Source organism: Aulonocara stuartgranti (genome assembly GCF_965226115.1).
Source record: "Aulonocara stuartgranti genome assembly, chromosome: 18".
NCBI classification, from domain to species: domain Eukaryota; kingdom Metazoa; phylum Chordata; class Actinopteri; order Cichliformes; family Cichlidae; genus Aulonocara; species Aulonocara stuartgranti.
Window position 1 is genome coordinate 25,304,264 of NC_138954.1, and position 20,008 is coordinate 25,324,271.

At 42.7% G+C, this 20,008-nt stretch overlaps 1 protein-coding gene across 6 annotated transcripts in view; it reads left to right on the forward strand.

The window, feature by feature from the left end:
- Window positions 1-20,008, forward strand: part of mfsd8l2 (major facilitator superfamily domain containing 8-like 2) — a 34,043-nt gene that overhangs the window by 7,037 nt on the left and 6,998 nt on the right. For 4 of the 6 annotated variants that reach the window (XM_082512419.1, XM_082512418.1, XM_082512420.1 and 1 more), the window contains 7 exons: window positions 124-203; window positions 672-942; window positions 4,312-4,385; window positions 4,664-4,877; window positions 5,840-5,962; window positions 6,138-6,268; window positions 9,027-9,515. In XM_082512419.1, coding sequence (XP_082368545.1) covers window positions 124-203; window positions 672-942; window positions 4,312-4,385; window positions 4,664-4,877; window positions 5,840-5,962; window positions 6,138-6,268; window positions 9,027-9,107 — 974 coding nt within the window. In that variant the 3' untranslated portion in view covers window positions 9,108-9,515. Of the gene's footprint in view, window positions 1-123; window positions 204-671; window positions 943-4,311; window positions 4,386-4,663; window positions 4,878-5,839; window positions 5,963-6,137; window positions 6,269-9,026; window positions 9,516-9,585; window positions 9,873-20,008 lie in introns of those variants that run through there. The other 2 variants (XR_014272618.1, XR_014272619.1) reach the window with 2 other exon arrangements.

A 20,008-nucleotide genomic window follows, 5' to 3' on the forward strand; every position in this document is an offset into this window, starting at 1 on the left:
TTGATGTTTCATTTAAACTGTGAGCAGAAAAAAACATTCAATAAAATCACTAAGGAGCAGGCTACTGTTTCCACACATCTTCCATTTATCTCATCTTTAAAGCACTTCCTCCTGTCTCTACAGGGCCGGCGTTCAACCTGTTCCTGCGGCTGTGTGATTTCAAACTGGGGCCCTTTGTTGTGAACAAGTATACGTCTCCTGGGGTAACAGCATCCAGATAATCAGTAATCTAAGGTTCTGTGAAAGGCTCATGAATACAGAAATAACCTTCAGAAATAGTCGCTCTACATTCTGTGCTCACATATATATTTTTCCTCCTTTGTTCTCCTGTGAGTAAGAGGAATACAAAACACCTGCAGCGGTACTCGGTCCCGTAACAACCTGTATCGATCTGTTTCTATCTAAGTGTGCCTCAATAAAACACCTGTAGCGTGGATGAAGCTTAAATGAGACTTAACAAAGCTCTTATATGCCTGCTTCCATTTTTTTCCGCATAATATGACCCAGAATCCCTCTCTAGAGTTCACTCTGCCAGGCAGCGCTTCCATAGCTGAACCACTTTATCTCTCCTGAAAGCTTCCAGGGATTCTGGTCCTGTGAAAATATCTTTTTTTGTGTGTTTAAACTGTAAGATCTTTGAAGACATGTGGGTTTTTCCTCCATGCTGTCAGATCTTCATGTGCCTGTTGTGGATGCTGCTCCAGTTTGTCGTCCTGGCTATGTACTGGGATGTACCACCCGTTAGCTGCGAGGGGGGAGCCACGATGATGGAGATGAAACAGGAGGAGGTAGAGGAAGAGGTGCCGCTGATGGGGTCTGACGAGGAGCCGGTGCACACCTACAGAGCCCTCAACTCCGACCAACTGGAGACCTCCACCTCGTCTGACATGCAACCCGTCCACAGAGCTTCGGACCCCTTCCGAAACTTCAGCGCCAGCAGAGGTGAGCCGGCAGGTTTGACTGCCTGTCTCGAGCAATTACAGTCAGCTTTCCTCTGCCCCATTTTGCAGCGTTCAGGTAGGAAGAGGTGTCACTGCCAATGCACATGTTTCATATCTGCTCTATTGATTTTGCTTGTATTTGCTCACTCAGTCTCGCACACACTTTCCATTCTCCAGGTCTCTCTGAGGAATTTTCTGCAGCATGTCAGATCAGATTCCCGGTGTATTGATTGGACTTGCGTGTACATGTCTGGTTTATGTCAGAGCATGTATATACATGATGTCAGGTGCACTATTGGATTAGTGTCATAGTACGTTTACATGGCGATTGCGATTGTTTGCCACTACTCAATATCCTTTCTGTACTTTCTTTGACTGTGTGTGTGTCTTGGGAGTGAGTGGGTTGAGTACTTACTCATTTGTCTTAACCATGTTGTGAGGACCTAAAGCTTTGATCGTAGATTTACGCACTCACATTCTGGGGATTTATTTTTCTTTTGGGGACGTCGTTAAATTTAAGCTGCAGACGTGTTTAAAGCTTACGGTCGAGGTGAGTGTTGGGGTCAGAGTTGTGTTTAAGACTGAAGTAACTCTCCAGGAAATGCGAGTCGGTGTTGTGTCCTCTAAAGACACAACTGCGAGTGCGTGTGTTTGTGTGTATGTGCTGTATTGATTCTCTCACTCTTTGAAGACGTGGTAGAGGGAAGGATGGAAGACTTCCTTTTTTATTGACTGACTTGCTGTGGTTGACTTGTGGATGAAATGGAGACAGAATTGGTAATGTGGCCAACATTCCTCTTATTGATTCCTTTTTGTACGAAGAGAAGCTACAACACCAGAAACGCAGCAGGAGCGGAGGATGTTTTCTCTGGCACATGCAGTAGGAGTGTCTGTTAGCCCTTACAGCGTGTCTGGTATTCGCTCTCTTTAATTATTGATCTTTTCTGACTTTTTGTGGAGAAGCTTTGAAAATCAGGGCAGATCTTTCACTTTCTTTCATCAAATCTTGATTTTTCTGGTAGGTGTCGTGGAAAGAAAAAAGTACATAACAGCACCAGTAAAATCTCTGTGAATCTTTGCTTTTGGAACAAGGAAAACTACACAACTGCCTTTTTTAGTCCATGTACTTGTATTGTATCTGAACTGGATCAGATTTTACACATGCTTACACGGCACTGCAGGTTTGTAGCCTGCTCTGTTTCACGCTCTAGTTCTTCTCCCTTGAAAAGACTGAAACATTCAAAGATGTATTATCTGAAATATACTTAAGAGATATTTTGTAATCAAGAGTTAGATTCCACTTTCATACTGAGCAAAAAGTCCAGATGCAGGAGTGAATGCCTTCATTTGTTTAACATGTATAAAAATATAGAAATAAAAGAAATGCAGGTTTTACTCTGTGCTAGATCCTCTGCTAGTAAATGTCTTCCTGGATAACTAACAACAATGATATCAATGAAGTCAATATGTGGTTTAAAACAGTTCTAGGCTATATAGCTTCTTAGTTTTTCCAGTTAGATCAAGAAAGTATGATTAGTTTTAGGGTTGAATTTTGGGTTGATATTTTCAGGTTGTACCCCTCCTCTCACGAGTGATGAAATGTTTAGAAGTAATGGTAAGCTAATTTTAATGCCATGCTAGCTAGTCTCTTTCCTAAGCTAAGCTATACAATGAATAAAACGGTGGAACTTGCTGTTTTGCTTTGTCTACTTGTGGCGTCACCAGAAAACCATCTTTAGGTCAAAGCATTTTCCTCATAGATCTTTTTATTACTTATTTTCTGTGCAGCATCAAATGTAAAATGTATCGGCTGAGCAAGAGCATGTCTTTAAGGTCCAAAGGAAAAGCATCAAAGTGGCCACCTGGATTTTTAAAAAAAGTATAAATAAATCTTGGGCTAATTTGGATTGGCAGCTGAGCTGCTTTTATCCATAGATGGGATAAAAACTAGTTTCCGAGTCGTTTGCCGTTTGAATTGATGCTTTGATGTTTTTGCTGTCACCATTTTTTTTTTTTTGGGGGGGGGGGGGGGGGGGGGGTGTTTGAAGACAGAGTTGATGTTTGGATGAAGAATCAGGTTTTCAGCTCACTCTAGCAGGTTTGGTTACCAGTCTGCTTCCATAAACTTCATAGGATCAATGAACAGACAAACAAATCAGCTAATTAGTGTTAACAAAGATAATAATCAAATATTAGACTTTTACTCACCAAACCAGAAACACAAACTTCTGGGAGAGTTCGTACCACGCAGAAACACATCATATTAGCCAATTAAAATTGTCATAAAAGGCACCAACAGCACAAGCATGGAGGTAAGATCCAGCTCAGTGGCTTGAATTAGCAGAGGTGATACCTAGAAGACCCAAACTGCTTACAGTTGCTTGTGTCTGGATGCCTGTTGGTCAAATTGGCCGCGCCCCCAGCTTCTAGTATCCAGAGTCCTTAAAAAACCCCTCTCTGCTCAGAGATTTTGTAATAAGTGAAAAAATGCACAAACTATTTTTTGTTCTTTAACGATGCTTTCTACTGTCTGGATATTTTAACATTAGGATTGACCTTCTTTTAGAGCAAGGCAATTTTCAGCTCCAGTGGTTGCCCTTTGCTTTAATACCAAAGACCTGGCAACCCTAGCAACCACTTTGTAACTTTTTTTGTCCATTATTAAGCATTTTTGATTCTAATAATCAGTCTGTAGATTCAGACTTTGGAATAAAAGCTGGGAAATCTTGGGGAAAAAAATCTGTCTCAGAACTTTCTGAGGTACAATAAATCATTTTAAAGCCACATCAGGTATTTACCTGCACACATACACATCCAGTGACATAAAATAATCAAACCATGTCAATAGCAGTGCAAACGCTGAACACAGAGAACTGAACTGTAGTGGATCACACAGTGTAATATCAAGCCGATTCTCCAGCCATCTGGCATCCAAATTTAGCAGCAAGCCCAGCTCGTTTTCCTCCTCTCCAAGCCCATAAGGAGGAATTTGTTCCAGGAAAAGCTGGTATCAAAATTTGGAATTTATTGAAAGCTTCCCCCCCCCTTTTTTCCTGTGTAATCATGTTTTGGATATAAGATAAATATCAGAATCCATACTTCTCTCCATCAAAAGAAATAGATATAGAGCGTCTTGGACGACATGATCAACACGACCAGGCGGCCAGGATTTGTCACGCCTCCTTCTATCTTACAACCGCTTTGAGATCGTCCAACTTTTCTTTTCTCTTAAAACTTCTTGATCTCGAATTAACTTGCCAGTTGAAACTTTCGATTTGAAGCTAGCAGTTGAAGATTTTTGGGGATTTTTCTCCCTGACTTCCCTATTTTATTTCTTCTGGTATCTCTCTCTCTGTCCTTCTCTGCACAGAGTTCCTGAGAGAAGAGGTAGTTGTTGTCCTCACGGCTCAGTTCATCACTCTCTTCAATCAGACGGCGCTGGAGGTGAGAGCAGCGACCATCGAGATCCATCAGGCAGCGATTCCAAACATTTCACACTATGTCACACTGTTTATCATCCAGAGTGAATAACACTGAGTCTTCTAAGACCTAAACTTTTGGGAAAATAATCAGTTAAATGCTGAAGCACATAATCAGCCTCTGTGTAAAGATCCATTCTCACCTCTTATTAAACTGACCTAACTGGATACTCTGGTTACCTTTCTTTACCTCTGAATGGACCGCTTTGCCTAAATGACTGGTGTCTTTCTAAAAATTCACAGACCATGGTGACCCCTCTTACGCAGCGCCACTTCAACTTTGGCGAGCTGGGCAACAGCCTCATGTACAGCCTGTGCGGGGTGGAGGTCATCCTGGGCTTCTTCTTTGTACGCTGGCTGAGCAGGAAGGTGGCGGACCGCGCCGTGCTGGCAGCGGGCCTGGTCATCTGCTGCACCGCCTGTATCTGGTGCCTCATCTTCCTCTGCAACCCCCGAGGTGCTAACCTGCCTGTGAAAAACCACACCCACAGACACACACACACAAATGCAGGCACACACAGACACAAAAATGCCTCTTTTTCTGAGCCAAATCCTTTCTGTTCCACCAGTGTCGGTGTGTAGAGCACAGCAGAGCCATATTGGGTTACACACTGGCTGAACTGAGTGTGCTCTGTAAATGATATCATTCAGCAGGATACCATAGAGGCAAACCGGATCCTGTATGTTAATGTTGGCCTGCGTCTGTTGCAGCTCGTCACGTTTATCGCTCTGATTACAAGTGACAGGTGCTGGAGCTGGGTAGTGCCTGAGTACATATAAAAGGATTAGAGTAATCAAATTTAGCAAAAATGCTATTTGTTAAAGCGTGGCTGTCATTTGTTTGCCATTTGTTAACCGTTGTGGTTAAAGCAACCGAACAAAGACATAAAACCCGAAAGAAAGACACCTAAAGAAAAACTATTTTATCCTTTGGGGCCACCGAGAGGCATGTTTGATTGGTGAAACTGTAATTTGATCGTAAAATGATAGACTTTCAGCTCATGCAAGAACTTCCAACAATTAGAGTCGGCACAAATTCATACAGGCATGTGCATGATGCAAAGCAGCAGAGAACAAAAATCAAGTGGTTGCCAGCTTGGCAGGGGTTTCGTTTTTCGGATTGAGCCGTCTCTGGTGTTGCCAGCCCATTTGTGGGAGAAACTTAAAAACTGACGGACGGACGAGCTGGGCAACCGAAGCATGATCTGCCACACTCTTTGAATGATCATGACTCCACATGAGAAATAAGAAGCTTCAGAACTGTCATATTTATTGGCCACTAGGTCTATCAAATATAGGTATGCGAGGGTTTATGTTGGATTGCGCTAAAGGTAATTGCTGAATTATGTATTCCATTTACTCTGTGATAAACTACTTTAATTTAGCGATCCTGTGATATCATCTTCCCACCCCTGCCAGGTGGTTATGGATGGGAGCTGTCAGCCTTCATCATCGGAGTGTTTCTGCAGCTGCTGGGGCTTCCCTTTGTGGCCGTGTCTCAGGTGTCTCTCTTCTCCAAAGTCACTGCTGAGAAAACACAAGGTTGGCTCATATTACCTTGGCACCATGTGCTGGCTCAACACATTAAAACAACAGATTGTTGCTCAGCGCATGTGATGCATAGAAAAAAAAATTACACGTAGCGAACTTTAAAGCCATATTGTTATGTTTATATCTGAAATAAATAACCTAATATTTTGTGATCCCTCACCAAAAGGATTCAGCCAAGGTGTCAGACGCTCAGTTGGGGGCCTGGCCACAATCTTGGGTCCCTTGTGGGCTGGAGGATTGACTAATAATTTGTACATAATGTTGGGCATGATGCTGGCACTACTTCTTATGATCACAGTAAGTAGAACAAGGCGCTCAGTAATAGTGTAGTGTTACACAGACTGGCTATGTGGCTGTGTTCTGTCAGGTGTTTAGCTTAGCTTGGTTTAGCATGTAATCTATTATGTGGTACTAACACATATCTACTATCACTGATAAACCAACGGGATAAGACATGCCATATACAGTTATTTAACCGATACAAAAGAGAAACTGGAAAGTTTTGTGTTGTTCAAATTTTTATTCTTTATAGAGTGCTAAGCTAAGCTATAGCTTGTAGCGTTTACGTCATAGATCCAGACCTGAAATTCCTCCAGAAGTAGTGATGTAGCTGCTGCAGGACAGCGATTTAACTGCAAAATGACATAAGCGTTCAGCAAGCTTGCTTAAATAGAGAATTAATTTTGTTTTGCAATCACTTGAGTCAAGTCCCCTGTTGCAAGGAGACCTATTGCAGACAGGTTGCACTCTTTGGTGCAGAATAATTGATTGATTGCAGTGAGCTGGCAACCTCTACAAGGTATCTGAGAGTGATTGCAGTCAGTCTGAGGGGGACCATGATCATCCACCTGTGCAGTTGCCTTAGTATTAAAAGTGCGCGCCACAAACTTTTCTGTTCAGCTCAATTCTTTTTATATAGCACCAAATCACAACAACAGTTGCCTCCATGCACTTTTTATCCGGTTGTTCAGTCTGACGTCACTAGCCGTGTCTGGGTCTAAACTCCGCTGCAGGTCCATATATCAAACATCACTATGGCATTACTGAGAGTTGAAAAACTGTCTAAAGTCTTTCATCTTTAATAAAATGATCAGCGTTCTGCTCTACCAGGTGTAACAATTGAGTTTAACATCCAGGCATCCATGAAAACGGAATTTATGACATTTAACGGAGTTAGAAGTTAGCAGGGAGTTAGCTCGCTAGCTTCTATCTAAATACAATATAGCATGTCCTGACTGCAGGGTTTTGGAAAGAAATTAAAACGTACAGCTCTGTTATCACTTCCAGCATAAATGAAGACAGAAAACTAAACAGCAGTGACGTTTGAAGGGTTACTGAAGTTGGGCTAGCTGGTATATAATGATGTGCTACGTGACCGCTAGCGACACAGCTATGTTAGCATAATATAAACAAGCTAACTTTTTTTTCCACTCGATAAAAGTTAACGTGAGTGTTCTCGGTGGTCAGGAACAAATGTAATCGCATGGCAGGATGCTGTAAAAGGACCAAACTTCAGCCAGGAGAACAACTGAGATAATCCATTCACAATACGAGGTTAGTCATTCATATACTGCTGCATGGGCTGGGCTGTAGTTACATCCTAAGGTTTTAAAAACTGAGCTTAAATAAATGATTAGCGGTAATAAAAGCCGAGGGAGGTCAGCAGTGATCACTGACTGTTTTAGGAGCTTTTTGAGATCAAATAGAAGAAAATACATAACATTAAACATGTTAACAACACAAAAGCCATATTAAACGCAGACTACTTTAGGCCCGGAAGTAGGATTCGTCGTGTCATCACTGAACAACCAGATTGTAAGGTTAAGACCTATGTCTGTGAAGGTTCTCAGTCATCCAGGTCATCATAGTCTAAGGAGGTTTAAAAGAAAAGCGTCTGGACTTCTTTAGGTTTCTTGAAGACGTTTCATCTCTCCTCTGAGAAGCTTCTTCAGTTCTAAGAGCAATTGGTGGACAGTCCCAGATTTTAAGCCCTAAGTAAAGGTCCTAAAATAATACATAGAATACAGAAAAAAAAAATCCAACAATCAGATGACCCCTTATGAGCAAGTGCTTTGGTCACAGTGGGAAGGAAAAATTCCCTTTTAACAGGAAGAAACCTCCGGCAGAAACAGGCTTAGTGAAGGGTGGCCATCTGCCACGACCGATTGAGGGTGAGAGGGGAGAAAGACAAAACACAACAAACAACATCAGTGCATAAACCCTGCAATCACCAATTTTTCCTAGTTGCAAGAAGGTTGTTGCTCAATTTTTGCTATAGTGCGACTGAACCAAAAATGTTCCTTTTAGTTTTCCCTAGATTATATATATACTCCATAATCTGTTAAAAGCTCAAAATACGGTTTAAAACGCCTTTCTCCCCTTTAAACTTATATTTAATACAGCCATCTGTGCTTTGGATTATCCCATAGTTCATTTCGTGATTGTCTGGGTAGTGTGTCTCTCTAATATAGTCTTGGTCATTAGGCAGACTGACTGTGTATGGCTTTAAGAAAATCGCCTTCTGCTAAAGGATAGCTTACTTTAGCTTCACATAGCGTTGAGACTGAAAACAGACGCTACAAACTAGCAGGTGGGAAAGCTCACTGGAATATAACATGTTACATTCTACTGTTGTTTTTAAAAAAAAAAGTAATTTGGTGATAAAATTCCAAATAGTTCTTTTGAATTTATGTTTATTCTGCATGCTAAACTAAGTTAAGCTGTGTGGTTAGCTGTAGCTTCACATTTAGCATAGACACGAGTGTGGCTTCAGACTGATCATTTAACGCTTACAAAATCTTTAATGGTTATTTTAATTTTAATGTCAGCAGAGAGAAAGAGCTCCGTTTTCTGTCCTTCATCTACCTTCCCTGTTTGAAACTAGCCGAAGCTACTGCTTAAAAAACATTTTTTTTCACCAATCCAGTGTGAAAAACAGTAGCCACAGGCTGTTCTAGCCAGTAAAATCTTTAACTCAGCATGTCTTTGATAGCCTCTACTTATTACTTGCTTCTCTCTATTCTCCAAAGCCATATCACACTGTACATTTTCACAGGTTATGACAGCGCTGTCCTACGACCGCCTGACTGAGCCGCGAGCGGTGCAGAGTGCACAGAGCTCTGACAGCGGAGGATAGAGCTGCAGTCCTTGTGAAGAGCAGGAGAGGCTAAAGACGGACAGAGGGAGCGCCCTTCACCTCTGAGAGAATCAATACAGGTTTACTGCAGAGGGAATTGTATGAATGTGGAATAAAAAATGTTCAAAACACATGCTGGACCTCAGAAGCTGCTGTAAAGGTGATCACACTCTTTCACGGTTAAATAACACTGTTCGTTTCTAAGCTGTGCTATCAGATTCAATTATAATTGACCTTAGGTGCATATTTACTATCAGACTGTTAATTATATTTTACACAAGGGGGCACCATTGCTCTCATATTGAATATTCAGAGGCATAAATGAAGATGAAAGCCATTATTTTTAAACCAAACTATTTTTATTCCCCCGGTGTTTGTTGGAAAAAAATAAATAAATGAGAGAAAGAAGCAGGTTTTTCCGAGTGACCTTTGTAGCAAAGCTTTGTTTCTTGTCTTTCTTCCTTTGGAAAAAAAAAAGAGAGAGACGGAGAACAGATGACACAATGAGTCCAGAAGTGGAGTTGTCAACATCTGAGAAGCTCCATGTCAGTGCTGCTGATAGAAGAAGGTCAGACAGAGTGAAGATTTTCAGATTTGTTGTTTTGTTCCCTTCTAATGCTGGAATAAACTAGGTACTTGAATGTAACACAAACAAAAATGCAAAGCTTTGAATGAAAGTAAACCAAGCTTGTTTTGATCTGATCCTCTACGCCGGCTTGGCATTCGAGGAGCTCTGAATTAAAACCAAATTTAAAAAGGACTTACTTAATTAGTCGGCTCTATCTTCTTACTAAGGGGGGGATTTAAAGTTTAATTGCCTGTGTTCATAATTCAAAACATGACTAGGTGTGAGTAGTGTACAGTCAGCTGTTCTTGCCTATAGCCTCCTCTAGGATGTGCTGTGTGCTACATATCTGCACTACGAGACGAGAATGCAACATCAAGGCATTGTAGATTCCCTTTGTAGCAATGAACATGGGTTTGGCCAATCTCTCTGTTTTTGCATAATTGCAGATAAGGCTCAGTAACCTTTCCAGTTTTCTTCACTCAGCATGTGATGTTTGGTTTTTCTAGAGGCTTTCTGCCTGAAATGGAAATTCTAATCTCTGGGACTCAAGGACATAATATATATAAGTACTTTCATGGCCTGATCAGCGCATTCAGGTACTTGACATTTTAAGGGAGATAAGAGGGAGCGTAGAATCAGGTCAATCCTGAATTTACTCTCCTTTTTTCCAGCATGATTCCTGCTATCCTGTGGGTTGAAAGAAATTCCTATACTGCAACATAAATATAAACAAAAGACATTTAAATCTGTTAAATATCTGCGGTTTAATAAACTTAAATTAGTCGAATGTGCTCTTGCTAATTTCAGAAGTCTAAGCTAGCTTAGTGTGGTCTTACCACCTTTGTAACAGATAAACATTTCCATGGTGGCGTCATCGCATCACCAGGCGACAAGTTCTTTTGTCTTTCTGGGGCAACAAGCAGGAGAAACATTGACATCTTTTTTATTTAAGTGCTTTTTTTTCCAGCATCTGTGCCTTTATGTGATAGCATCAGAGCCGAGCTGACCAATAACAAGCAATACAGACATGCATCCACTCAACCCAAGGACATGTGAATAATGAACAGTCCTGCTTTTAAGACCGTCTGGACCGGCGCAGTCAACTATCTTCCACCTCAGCCTCTGCGGCAGCGTATAGAGGCAGAAGCACACAAAGGACATAAATAGAAAAGTCAGAGGCCTTGGGCTTTTATGTTAAATATACCAAAGGTGGGCACAGACGCACAAGTTCTCAAAATTTAACAGCTTCCACGGAACAACTGTTTGATGCGGGAGCAAACAATTATTTTTGTGAACTATGGATGAGAGTTTGTTGCTATGGAGATGGGATTTTTTATTTTTTTTGTGAGTGGGATAGAAAGAGGCCAAAAGATGAAGTAATGTTGTGTAATTGGAGAGCGGAAACCCTGGCTATTCTGGTTGTGGAACAGATGAAGGTGCCGTGGAGCTTTAGTGGATGCATCTGCATGTTGTAGTACCACATAACTATAAATGACTCAGTCTGCTTTCTGTGTACAAACTGTTTTCATGCCATGTCGAGGAACAATCAGTCTGCTGTGTGCGGTTATTTTAGCTATCGTGTAAAAATATCTTGCTGGATGTAGCCATTACTCCGGGTTTTTATGTTACTGCTGCTCTGTGGTGAACCGAGCTGTGAACAGTGAAGTAACTACAGTTTAATGTGATACACTCAGTCTGAACCAATCGTGCCAGGTCTTTGTGGTTTTACTGTCATGACATTTTTCTCATGAATAAAAAGCTAAAAGAAAGTTTTTAATATACACCAGATCTCAATGAGGAAAAAAAATATGTTGGATATCTGGACTGATACGGACTGGATAATGTGTTAGGAGTGACAGGACTCCTACAGAGGGCTGAATTCAAAGATCCCTGAAAATCAAAGTGGAAAAACAATGCGGCAGGCTTGTCCATTTGACAGAAAATTAATTTGCAGCAACTTGAAATGGTACTTGGTAGTTTGTATGGTCCCTGCATACTTGTATGCATGGCTGATAGCGTCGGGGATGCTCTTAATGAGACAACAGATGGTGTCCTCGGGGATCTCCTCCCAGATCTGGACCAGGGCATCAATGAGCTCCTGGGCTGTCTGAGGAGCAACTTTGTGGTGTCGGACCAAAACAAAACGTCCCGGAGGTGTTTTGGTGGATTTAGGTCAGGCGAGTGTGGGGTCCAGGAACTGCCGCATACTCTCCCCACATGAGGCCGGGAATTGTCATGCACTAGGACCCACTGCACCAGCGTAGGGTCTGACAACAAGCACAAGGATTTCATCCAGATACCTAATGGCAGTCAGGGTGCTGTTGCCTAGTCTATAGAGGGCAGTGCAGCACTCCATGGATAAGCATCCACAGACCATCACCAACCCACCACCAAACTCTCATCTGTGAAAAGTACAGGTCACCAGTGATTGACCTGCCAATTCTGCAGGGAGCACAGGTCCACCAGAGGACTTCGGGGTCTCATGCCACCCTCGTGAAGCCCATTTTTCATATTGTTTGGTCAGACACATTCACACCATTGGCCTGATGGAGGTCATTCTGTAGGGCTCTACTTCTGGCAGTGCTCATCCTGTCCATCCTTGGACAAAGGAACAGATACTGATCCTGCTGTTGGATTACGGACCTTCTACGGCCCTGTCCAGCTCTCCTAGAGTAACTGCCTGTCCCCTTGAATCGCTTCCATGATCTTGAGACTGTGCTGGGAGACTCAGCAAACCTTCTGCCAATGTCACATATTGATGTGCCACCCTGGAGATGGTGGACTACCTGTGCAACCTCTGTAGGGTCCAGGTATCGCCTCGTGCTACCAGCAATGACACTGATCTTAGCCAAATGCTAAAATAATGTAAATCCAGTCAGATAAAATGTCCGTGGCCTCCAGCTGTAAAAACATTCCTGCTTTGTGGATTGTCTCATTGTTACCCCTCTAGTGCAACAGTTGTTAATTTCATTAATACCAAAGTAGCTAAAACTGATTAACAATCCCCTCTGCTACTTAACTGACCCCATCAATAACCCACAGGTTAAAGTGACTTGATAATGTGTAGCATAATGACATCACCCTTTGGTTTTGAAGGCTGGTGGGGAGCAGCGGGTCTGACTGTGTAACCACACACTCATTGGATAACGACGGTTTCATATCACTGATAAGGTTCCAGTTTGAAACATTGTGCGACCACAAGTAACAAAATAGATTTAATTTTATAATTCAATATAATTCATATTGAGTTAGTGAGACCATAACTCAGCAGGAAAGTGTTTACAGAGGTCAGAGCAGAAAGCCATTTCACATGTAGCTGTTTTCCAGTTGTACATAGTGCAACTCGGCGTGCTTTGACTCAACTCTACTGGGTTTCTCTCTTTTTCCATTACAATTGAGTGCCACCTAATGTGCATCAGGTTGCTATAACAACGCGGCCGAAAACCCTGTGAGGTCATATCTATGTGACACGAACACAACACTAAAACGGAGGATGTCGAGGCGATGGTATATCTAAGTATGGCTTTTTGTCAGGCTCTGAGACCAGGGTGCTGATTTTTGTGTTGCCATTGTCTCGTTGCCATTTCACTCATTGAGTGACGGCAGTGACTTGCCAGTCGGTGGCATGCTGTCTGTTGGTGTCATACCGGCTGAGCTGTTACTAAAAATTTTAGTGGTGCAGGTACTACCACCTAATCAAAAACCCTACAAACTTAGTCGGATCGAGCCGAATAAGTACTGGTGGAAAGGGGCTAATAGGCTAACCACAGCTATCGCCATCTGGTGGCCTTGAGATAGAAAGCAGATTTAAGTCACTTCAGAATTGGCTTCATATTTTCAGCGCAGAAGCTAAATCCATCTTTTTTCATCGTCCATGCTCCAAAACTAACTTCACAGCAGAAATAAACAGGTTTTTAATTTTTCTATAGCTTACTTATTTACTTACTGCAATAACCTGTTTGTGATGTTGGTTCTTTCTGTACTAGTTTGTAAAGATATCCTCCTGGGAATAATATTCACTGCTGTGTGGTAATGTTTTATTTTCACATTACTTCAGCAGGTATCTGTATATGATGCACACACGGAGTCTATGGAACAAGCTTGGTAACTATCCTTACTGGAGTTCGATGTTAGCTTAGCATACTTGGTTACTTCTGATAGCATGGATGATCAAGCTAGAGTCTGGGGGTTTAAGGATGTCTATATTTAATATACAGTCTGTGGATTTCATGGATTGAAAAGTGCCAGCTTCGGGCAGTATAGTAATGTGAAACCACAGAGTGAAGACAGAATATGTAATTACATGCATTACATGAACTGTATCTTCTATCACCTTTCTAATGCACACATTTCCATATGCAAGAATGTAAATTTTGTGGTGTTTTTGTATTATAATTTATTTGGTTTGGGGTGCTTTTTTAATTAACACATTAGTCAACATAAGATGACTTTTTTTCCTCCTCCCCATAGAAATTTAAATGCAACAGAGATTTGATCAAATGCATCCACTCCACTTTTATCAAGGGAAAAATGTACAAACGGCTGTTTTTAGCATTGACCGGCTTTGAAGCCAAATTGACACTGTCATCTGACAAAGATAAAGGTACTCGGTCCCAAAGCAAAGAAAAAAACCAAACACCTGCACCCGCATTCGAATGGAGATGATCTGTAACAATTATGTTAGCAGCAACAGGAAGGCAAAGAGTGTCTCTCCTCTTCCTGATGGTATTACGGCTCTACTGAAGATGGTCATTAATAGGTCGCAGATGATAAATGAGTTATTAGCTACGGAGGTGGGGGGAGGGGGGAGAAATCAGGCCAGATATATTCATTCCACAACTTTCTTTCTTTCTTTCTTTTTCCTTTTCTGGTTGCCATCCATATTTTTGTGCAGAAAGATTTGTCCTCGCAAATCATTTATTAAGAGGTTTAATTATACAGGAATGTATATATCCAGGATGTGATTCTGTTTCCTCGGAGGAGACTATCCATCAAAAAAGTCTTTTAAATAGATGTCGGCGGTTGGTCTCCTGCCAGCTTGGCCGAAGATTTACAGTTTCACACACATTATTGTTACCGGCTTAAAAATCTAACTTCTGGATGTCATTGCCAGGGTGTGGCTCCTGTCCAATAATATGTGTGTGTGTCTCTGTCCCCCCCCAACACACACACACACACACACCCATACACACAGGACTAAAGGAGGGACATTTCTGGACCAATTATGCAAAGGTTTTCTTTATCTAATTCTCTGTGTGTGCAGGCATAATTAGATGAGAGCTTGAATCTACACCTTATAGCAATATCGAGATGGGCGACTAATGAGCTGACAGGGGAGTGGGAGAGGGGACATCGTGTGCTTGTGGCTCAGTATCGATGAATACAAATCACAATTCCTCATGTCTTTTTTCTCATAAGCAGCTTTAGACTCCAAAACAGGACTAGCTGGCGGGAAGGCAAATGATTTGATTTATTAGAGGCTACAGTCACTCAGGTAGCCCTCCCTACTCTGACACACACACAAACACACACACCCCGCCGCCCACACCCTTCCTCCGTCGCTGTTTTTTGTGTATTATGTACGGCTGGCATCGCCTCAGATACATTGAATCAATTGCCTCCACCCACACCAAGCATCCACCCCCAAACTCATATGTGAGCGTCAGTGAAATGAATGCCTTTGGGACATATGCGAGCGCTGACTTTTAAAGGCAGGCTCATTGATTGGGGACCATTGTAAGAGGAATGGAAATATATTCCGATAATTATCAAGCTCATTTATTTATGTGGCTTGCTTATGAGCCCCGTGTTTTGTGAGGAGACAGATTCTTTTTCCTTTTTTTTCCTCCTTCCTTCCTCTTTTCATCTGAGGAGCAGCATCAGACAGCCTCAGAGCTGACAGTAAATTTGCTCATCAACCAGTTTCGTTCCAGTGCGAGGTAAAAAATTATCCAATACTTCACGGTCTAGCCCTTTGAAGGTGGCGTTACTCAGCGGCGTGCTGTGGAGCCTAAAAATGTAATAGTGTCCAAACTAGAGATGCAAGCATGAAGAGATGATGAGAACCGGGGGGGTGATGGGGGCTCGCACGGAGAGTCGCCATATCAAGTAAACAAGGCATCCTCGTGCGTCGTCCCTAGCCTTCTCTCTCCTGTGGCCGCGCACAGCCCGGTCATGCTCAAGCGCTAAGGTCAAGGTTTACGCGCGCGGACCTGTAGGAGTTCATTGATCGCATCACCAGCATTTGTGGAGAATATTATGAAATGATGAGAACTTCATAGGAGGTCAGCGGAGGATCAATATTAAATCCTATCTCATTTATAATCCCGCTGAGGAGAGGCGCTCCGCGGGGCTTAGCTGCTTAAAGAAGACAGCGCTGACAATTTACTTTAATGTTCGTATGAATAAATGTAATGACACACAAATGCTTGGAGACGAGATGTTTTCATTGTCTGTTTGGCAGCCACTTTAATACTGTGTCAGTGTCAACAAATGCTCTATAAATACACTGACGAGGCTGGAGAGGCTTGACCGGAAAGCGTGCGCGCATGCACACACACACACGTGCATGATCAAGGATGTATTGATGAAAGAGGCAATATGAAATTAAAATCAAATCATCAAATGTTTGTTGCATCTCCTGGCAGATTGATGCTGCGTTCTCAGCTATTTTTAAGGAGATTTGCCTTCTCTTATCTGGCATCTCCCACCCTCTTACACACAGCATCTTAAGATCGGGGATTAAACGTATCACTTAGAGGATTAACCCTTATCTCCCCGAGTTAGGAACCTGGCTGCTGATGGATGTAAAACTTGATGAGGGCCCCGCTTCACTGCAGTTGATTTTGAGACAAATTTAAACGGGCAGCTGCAGAGAGACTGCAAAACTTTTTTCTTCTTCTCCCACTCTCTCAAATTTTAAGGAATGTAACCTTTGATTCTGTATCTTCCTGAGCCAATTAAGCTGTGAGATTTGTTTGAAGTTGCTGATTGAAAGGAGAACTCGCCGGTTTTTCGGGCCCAAACGGTGAAGGGAGACCACAGGGGTCCGGGTTCCCAGAGCCTGCATGTGTAATCCAGTCTAACATGCATGCAAATCTCATCTGTGCCCGCACACAATGGCCTGTCTGTGTTGAGGAGGGAGGAAGGGAAGGAGAATCACGAAACGGAGAGGAAAAGCTGAAAGTGTGTCCTCCGTGCCGGAGCATATGCCACGACAGGTCTTAGGAGACGGAGCGCAGACAAACTAAGGTTCGCAGACTAGTAGGAGTCTTTGATCGAGGTTGATATTTAAACATCTGCATAATTAATCCAATATCTGCAGAGCTCTCCGAGGAGAGAGAAAAAAACGCAGCATCGCCCGTGGAAAAAAAAAAGAAACAGAGAGAGAACATTGTAAATTCTTGGCACTGCTCTGAGTACAGTTCTTCTTCTTTCAGTGTAAAAACACAAGTTGGCAACCCGTATCTCAGGGGAAATTAAAAAATCTTTGTCTTATCCAGCCAATTAAATGAAATACACTTTTTTTTTGTACGTGGTTTGAGCTGGCCCCCGAAATCTATTTTAGACTGTGTTGTGGTTATACGCCTGCTATGCTATGCAGCTTGCCGCAGATGAGGCTGGAAACAAGGGCTATGGGGGTGAGAGGTATGAGGCTTTTTCTCTTTCTTTCCCAGTGGCACAGACTGAGAGAACTTACTTTCCATCTGTCTCGATCATATAGATTTATAGGATTAGGCCAAATGCTGTTTTAGTCCTCGGCAGAGGCTCAAGCCTTTCATGTGAAACATTGGATTAGATAGTCAGGGGAGCCCTTTGTTTCTGTGTGTCGTCTCCAAGCTTCCAATGGCTCCTGTCTCTGGCATCTTATTGTCGTGGCTGGGCCTGCTTCTGTATGCGCGGCACGCCTTAGAACTTTATTACATTTCGATAACTTTATATATGTGTGTCTTTATCCTCCCGAGCCATAGCACCTCTGCTCTATTGAGACCTCAGTGGGCAGACCATAGCTCAGCAGGGGGCCTTCACTCCAATTTGCTATCGTTTGTCACCATTTGTTCATCCTGACAAACAAAACGTTGGCCCTCTGTCCCCTCCCGTTTGGCCCTGGCACACATGGGATCAGCTGCTCCCCTCTTCTCATGACTCCATTGTAGCGGTATCCCTTTTGTATCCCGCCGAGTAATTCCCGCTCGGTGATGCTAGCTAGCTGGGCGCACACATGCGCTGGAAATAGTTCCCCCCGTCTAATTACCTCATTTCGTCTGGCATTAATATTGTAGCATGTTGCCGCTGCATTATTGATGGTGTGTTTGTCTCGGTGTATGAGACGTTAATTAAAAGATAAACTGGAAGCTGTGCCTGTGTGACAGTTTCTTTATCCCAGAGGTAGCAGAATTTCACCCCGTCTATTCTTCTTTTTTTGGGGGGATCCGTTCAGCTTCTGTCTCGCAGCCTTAACTTCATTGTATACTTACATGTCTCTATTACAGGCCATTAGACTTCAAGGTAGCGGTATAATGCACTTCAAGGCCAGTCTAATATGAATTCCTGCTGGAAATGTGAATGCAGTTGAGATGTTCGAGGCAGATATGGGCTTTGGGCCTATCAGGCTCGGCTAATGCTGATTTCCGAGCATCGTATCACTTTCTAGCATCTCCGCTGAGGTGAAGCAGACTAACTAAAACATGTTAAATTGCTCCCCGGCTCCATAAAAACACAGGAAGGTCAGGCAGTTAAAGAGCTTTCTGTGGCTTCCTGGGAGAGTTAAGCCTCTCTTTGGATTGCTGGCAAATGGACAAGCAATAAACTTTAGGTGACTTCACGGTGTTAACAGTGAGGACCGACTCCAGTCTCGGGGATTTGGTTTCACTTTCCCCTCCCTTTCTCAATCCCTCCCTCCCTCCTCCTCCTTTCTGCTCTCTGATGTTCTGTGCCACCAGGTTTTAGCTGCGAGCTGTGAGATGAACCGACAGATGACCGTACCATTAGGCTGGAGTGGCTGGCTGGTTCTTCGGGCAATGAGGCCACAGCGACAAATAAGTTGGCAGAGATTTAGACAAGAGGCTCCTTGGCACAGAAGCCCAGGCTGCTTCCTTTCTGGCCCCCAAACGAGGGACGAAGAACAGATGTCGGCTTTAAAGCCACCGAGTTTCTCTCGAGCTGCAAATTTTGTCTTGTTTGAAGTGAACCCCGAGGCACGTCTCATTTTCAGCCCTCGCACCAAATCATATGCATACCTTTATTCACATCTTGAAGACCCTCATTACGTGAAATGAAGAGTGTCAGATATGGAAGAAGCTATTAAGGAATAGCAGCGAGCCCAGTGGTTTGTTGTAATTGGAGACACTCGCGCTGAGATGAGCTTTATATTACCAACGGCAGAGTAAACACACTGACCTTGCTGTTTTCATGTTTGTGGGCCTTGAGAACGTTTTTTTATTCTTCTTCTTTTTTTTTTTTTTAGCTCTGCTTATGATTCATAGAAAAGGAATGGTGAGGCATAAATTCAGTCTCAGAAAAGAATGCCGATACTCTGGCCTTTGCCCACAAACCCGATCAGTAAAAGGATGCATGTGCAGAAACCTCAAAAGCTCTGAGATTATTAAAAATATTTTCTAATTGTCATTAAATCCCTTCCAAAATAGGAAAACCAACGGAGAATTGTGCCTCCTTGCAAGTACTGTATGCGTAGCAGTAGCCTGATATTACTTATTCCTCTGTGTCATAACTTAATTGTTGTTCAAAAACTATTAAAACACACCAGTGAGCCATGCTGTTGCACTGGGACGCGTTTTCCTTCATTATAACCGCCACGAACCCTTTGTTTATTTTAAGTCGGTCCCACATATGCTGCTGTAAATACTCACTAGGGCATTAAATCTAAAGGAAGGAATCTCTGAACGTGTGTGTTCGGGTGATATGATTTACTTCAGCCTTGGCAGGTATATTGCTGGAGGCCACAGTAAGTGCAGTGTCGAGTTTTAAGTCATTTGGGTGGGCTGTTCTCAAATTTAGGCTAAAAGTTGGGTTTTGAGTACACCCAAAGTATCTTTACACAATCTGGCTTCACTTTCCCTGACATCAGCCATCAGATGAAGCCGTCGCACGAAGGTGGTTATAAACTCAACAGGCTAATCCAGGGTTTATCAGTCTAGCTGCAGCACGTTCACATGAAAAGGGTTGGCACTGGCAGGATGTGACCAATCACAAACATGGATAAGTGTGCTGGCAGCCGAGCGGCTGATTTTACTAAAGGAGATAATATGAGGAAAATATGAAGAGCTTAAACACATGATACATACTGACAAAGTGAAAGTGTTAGTGTTCAAAG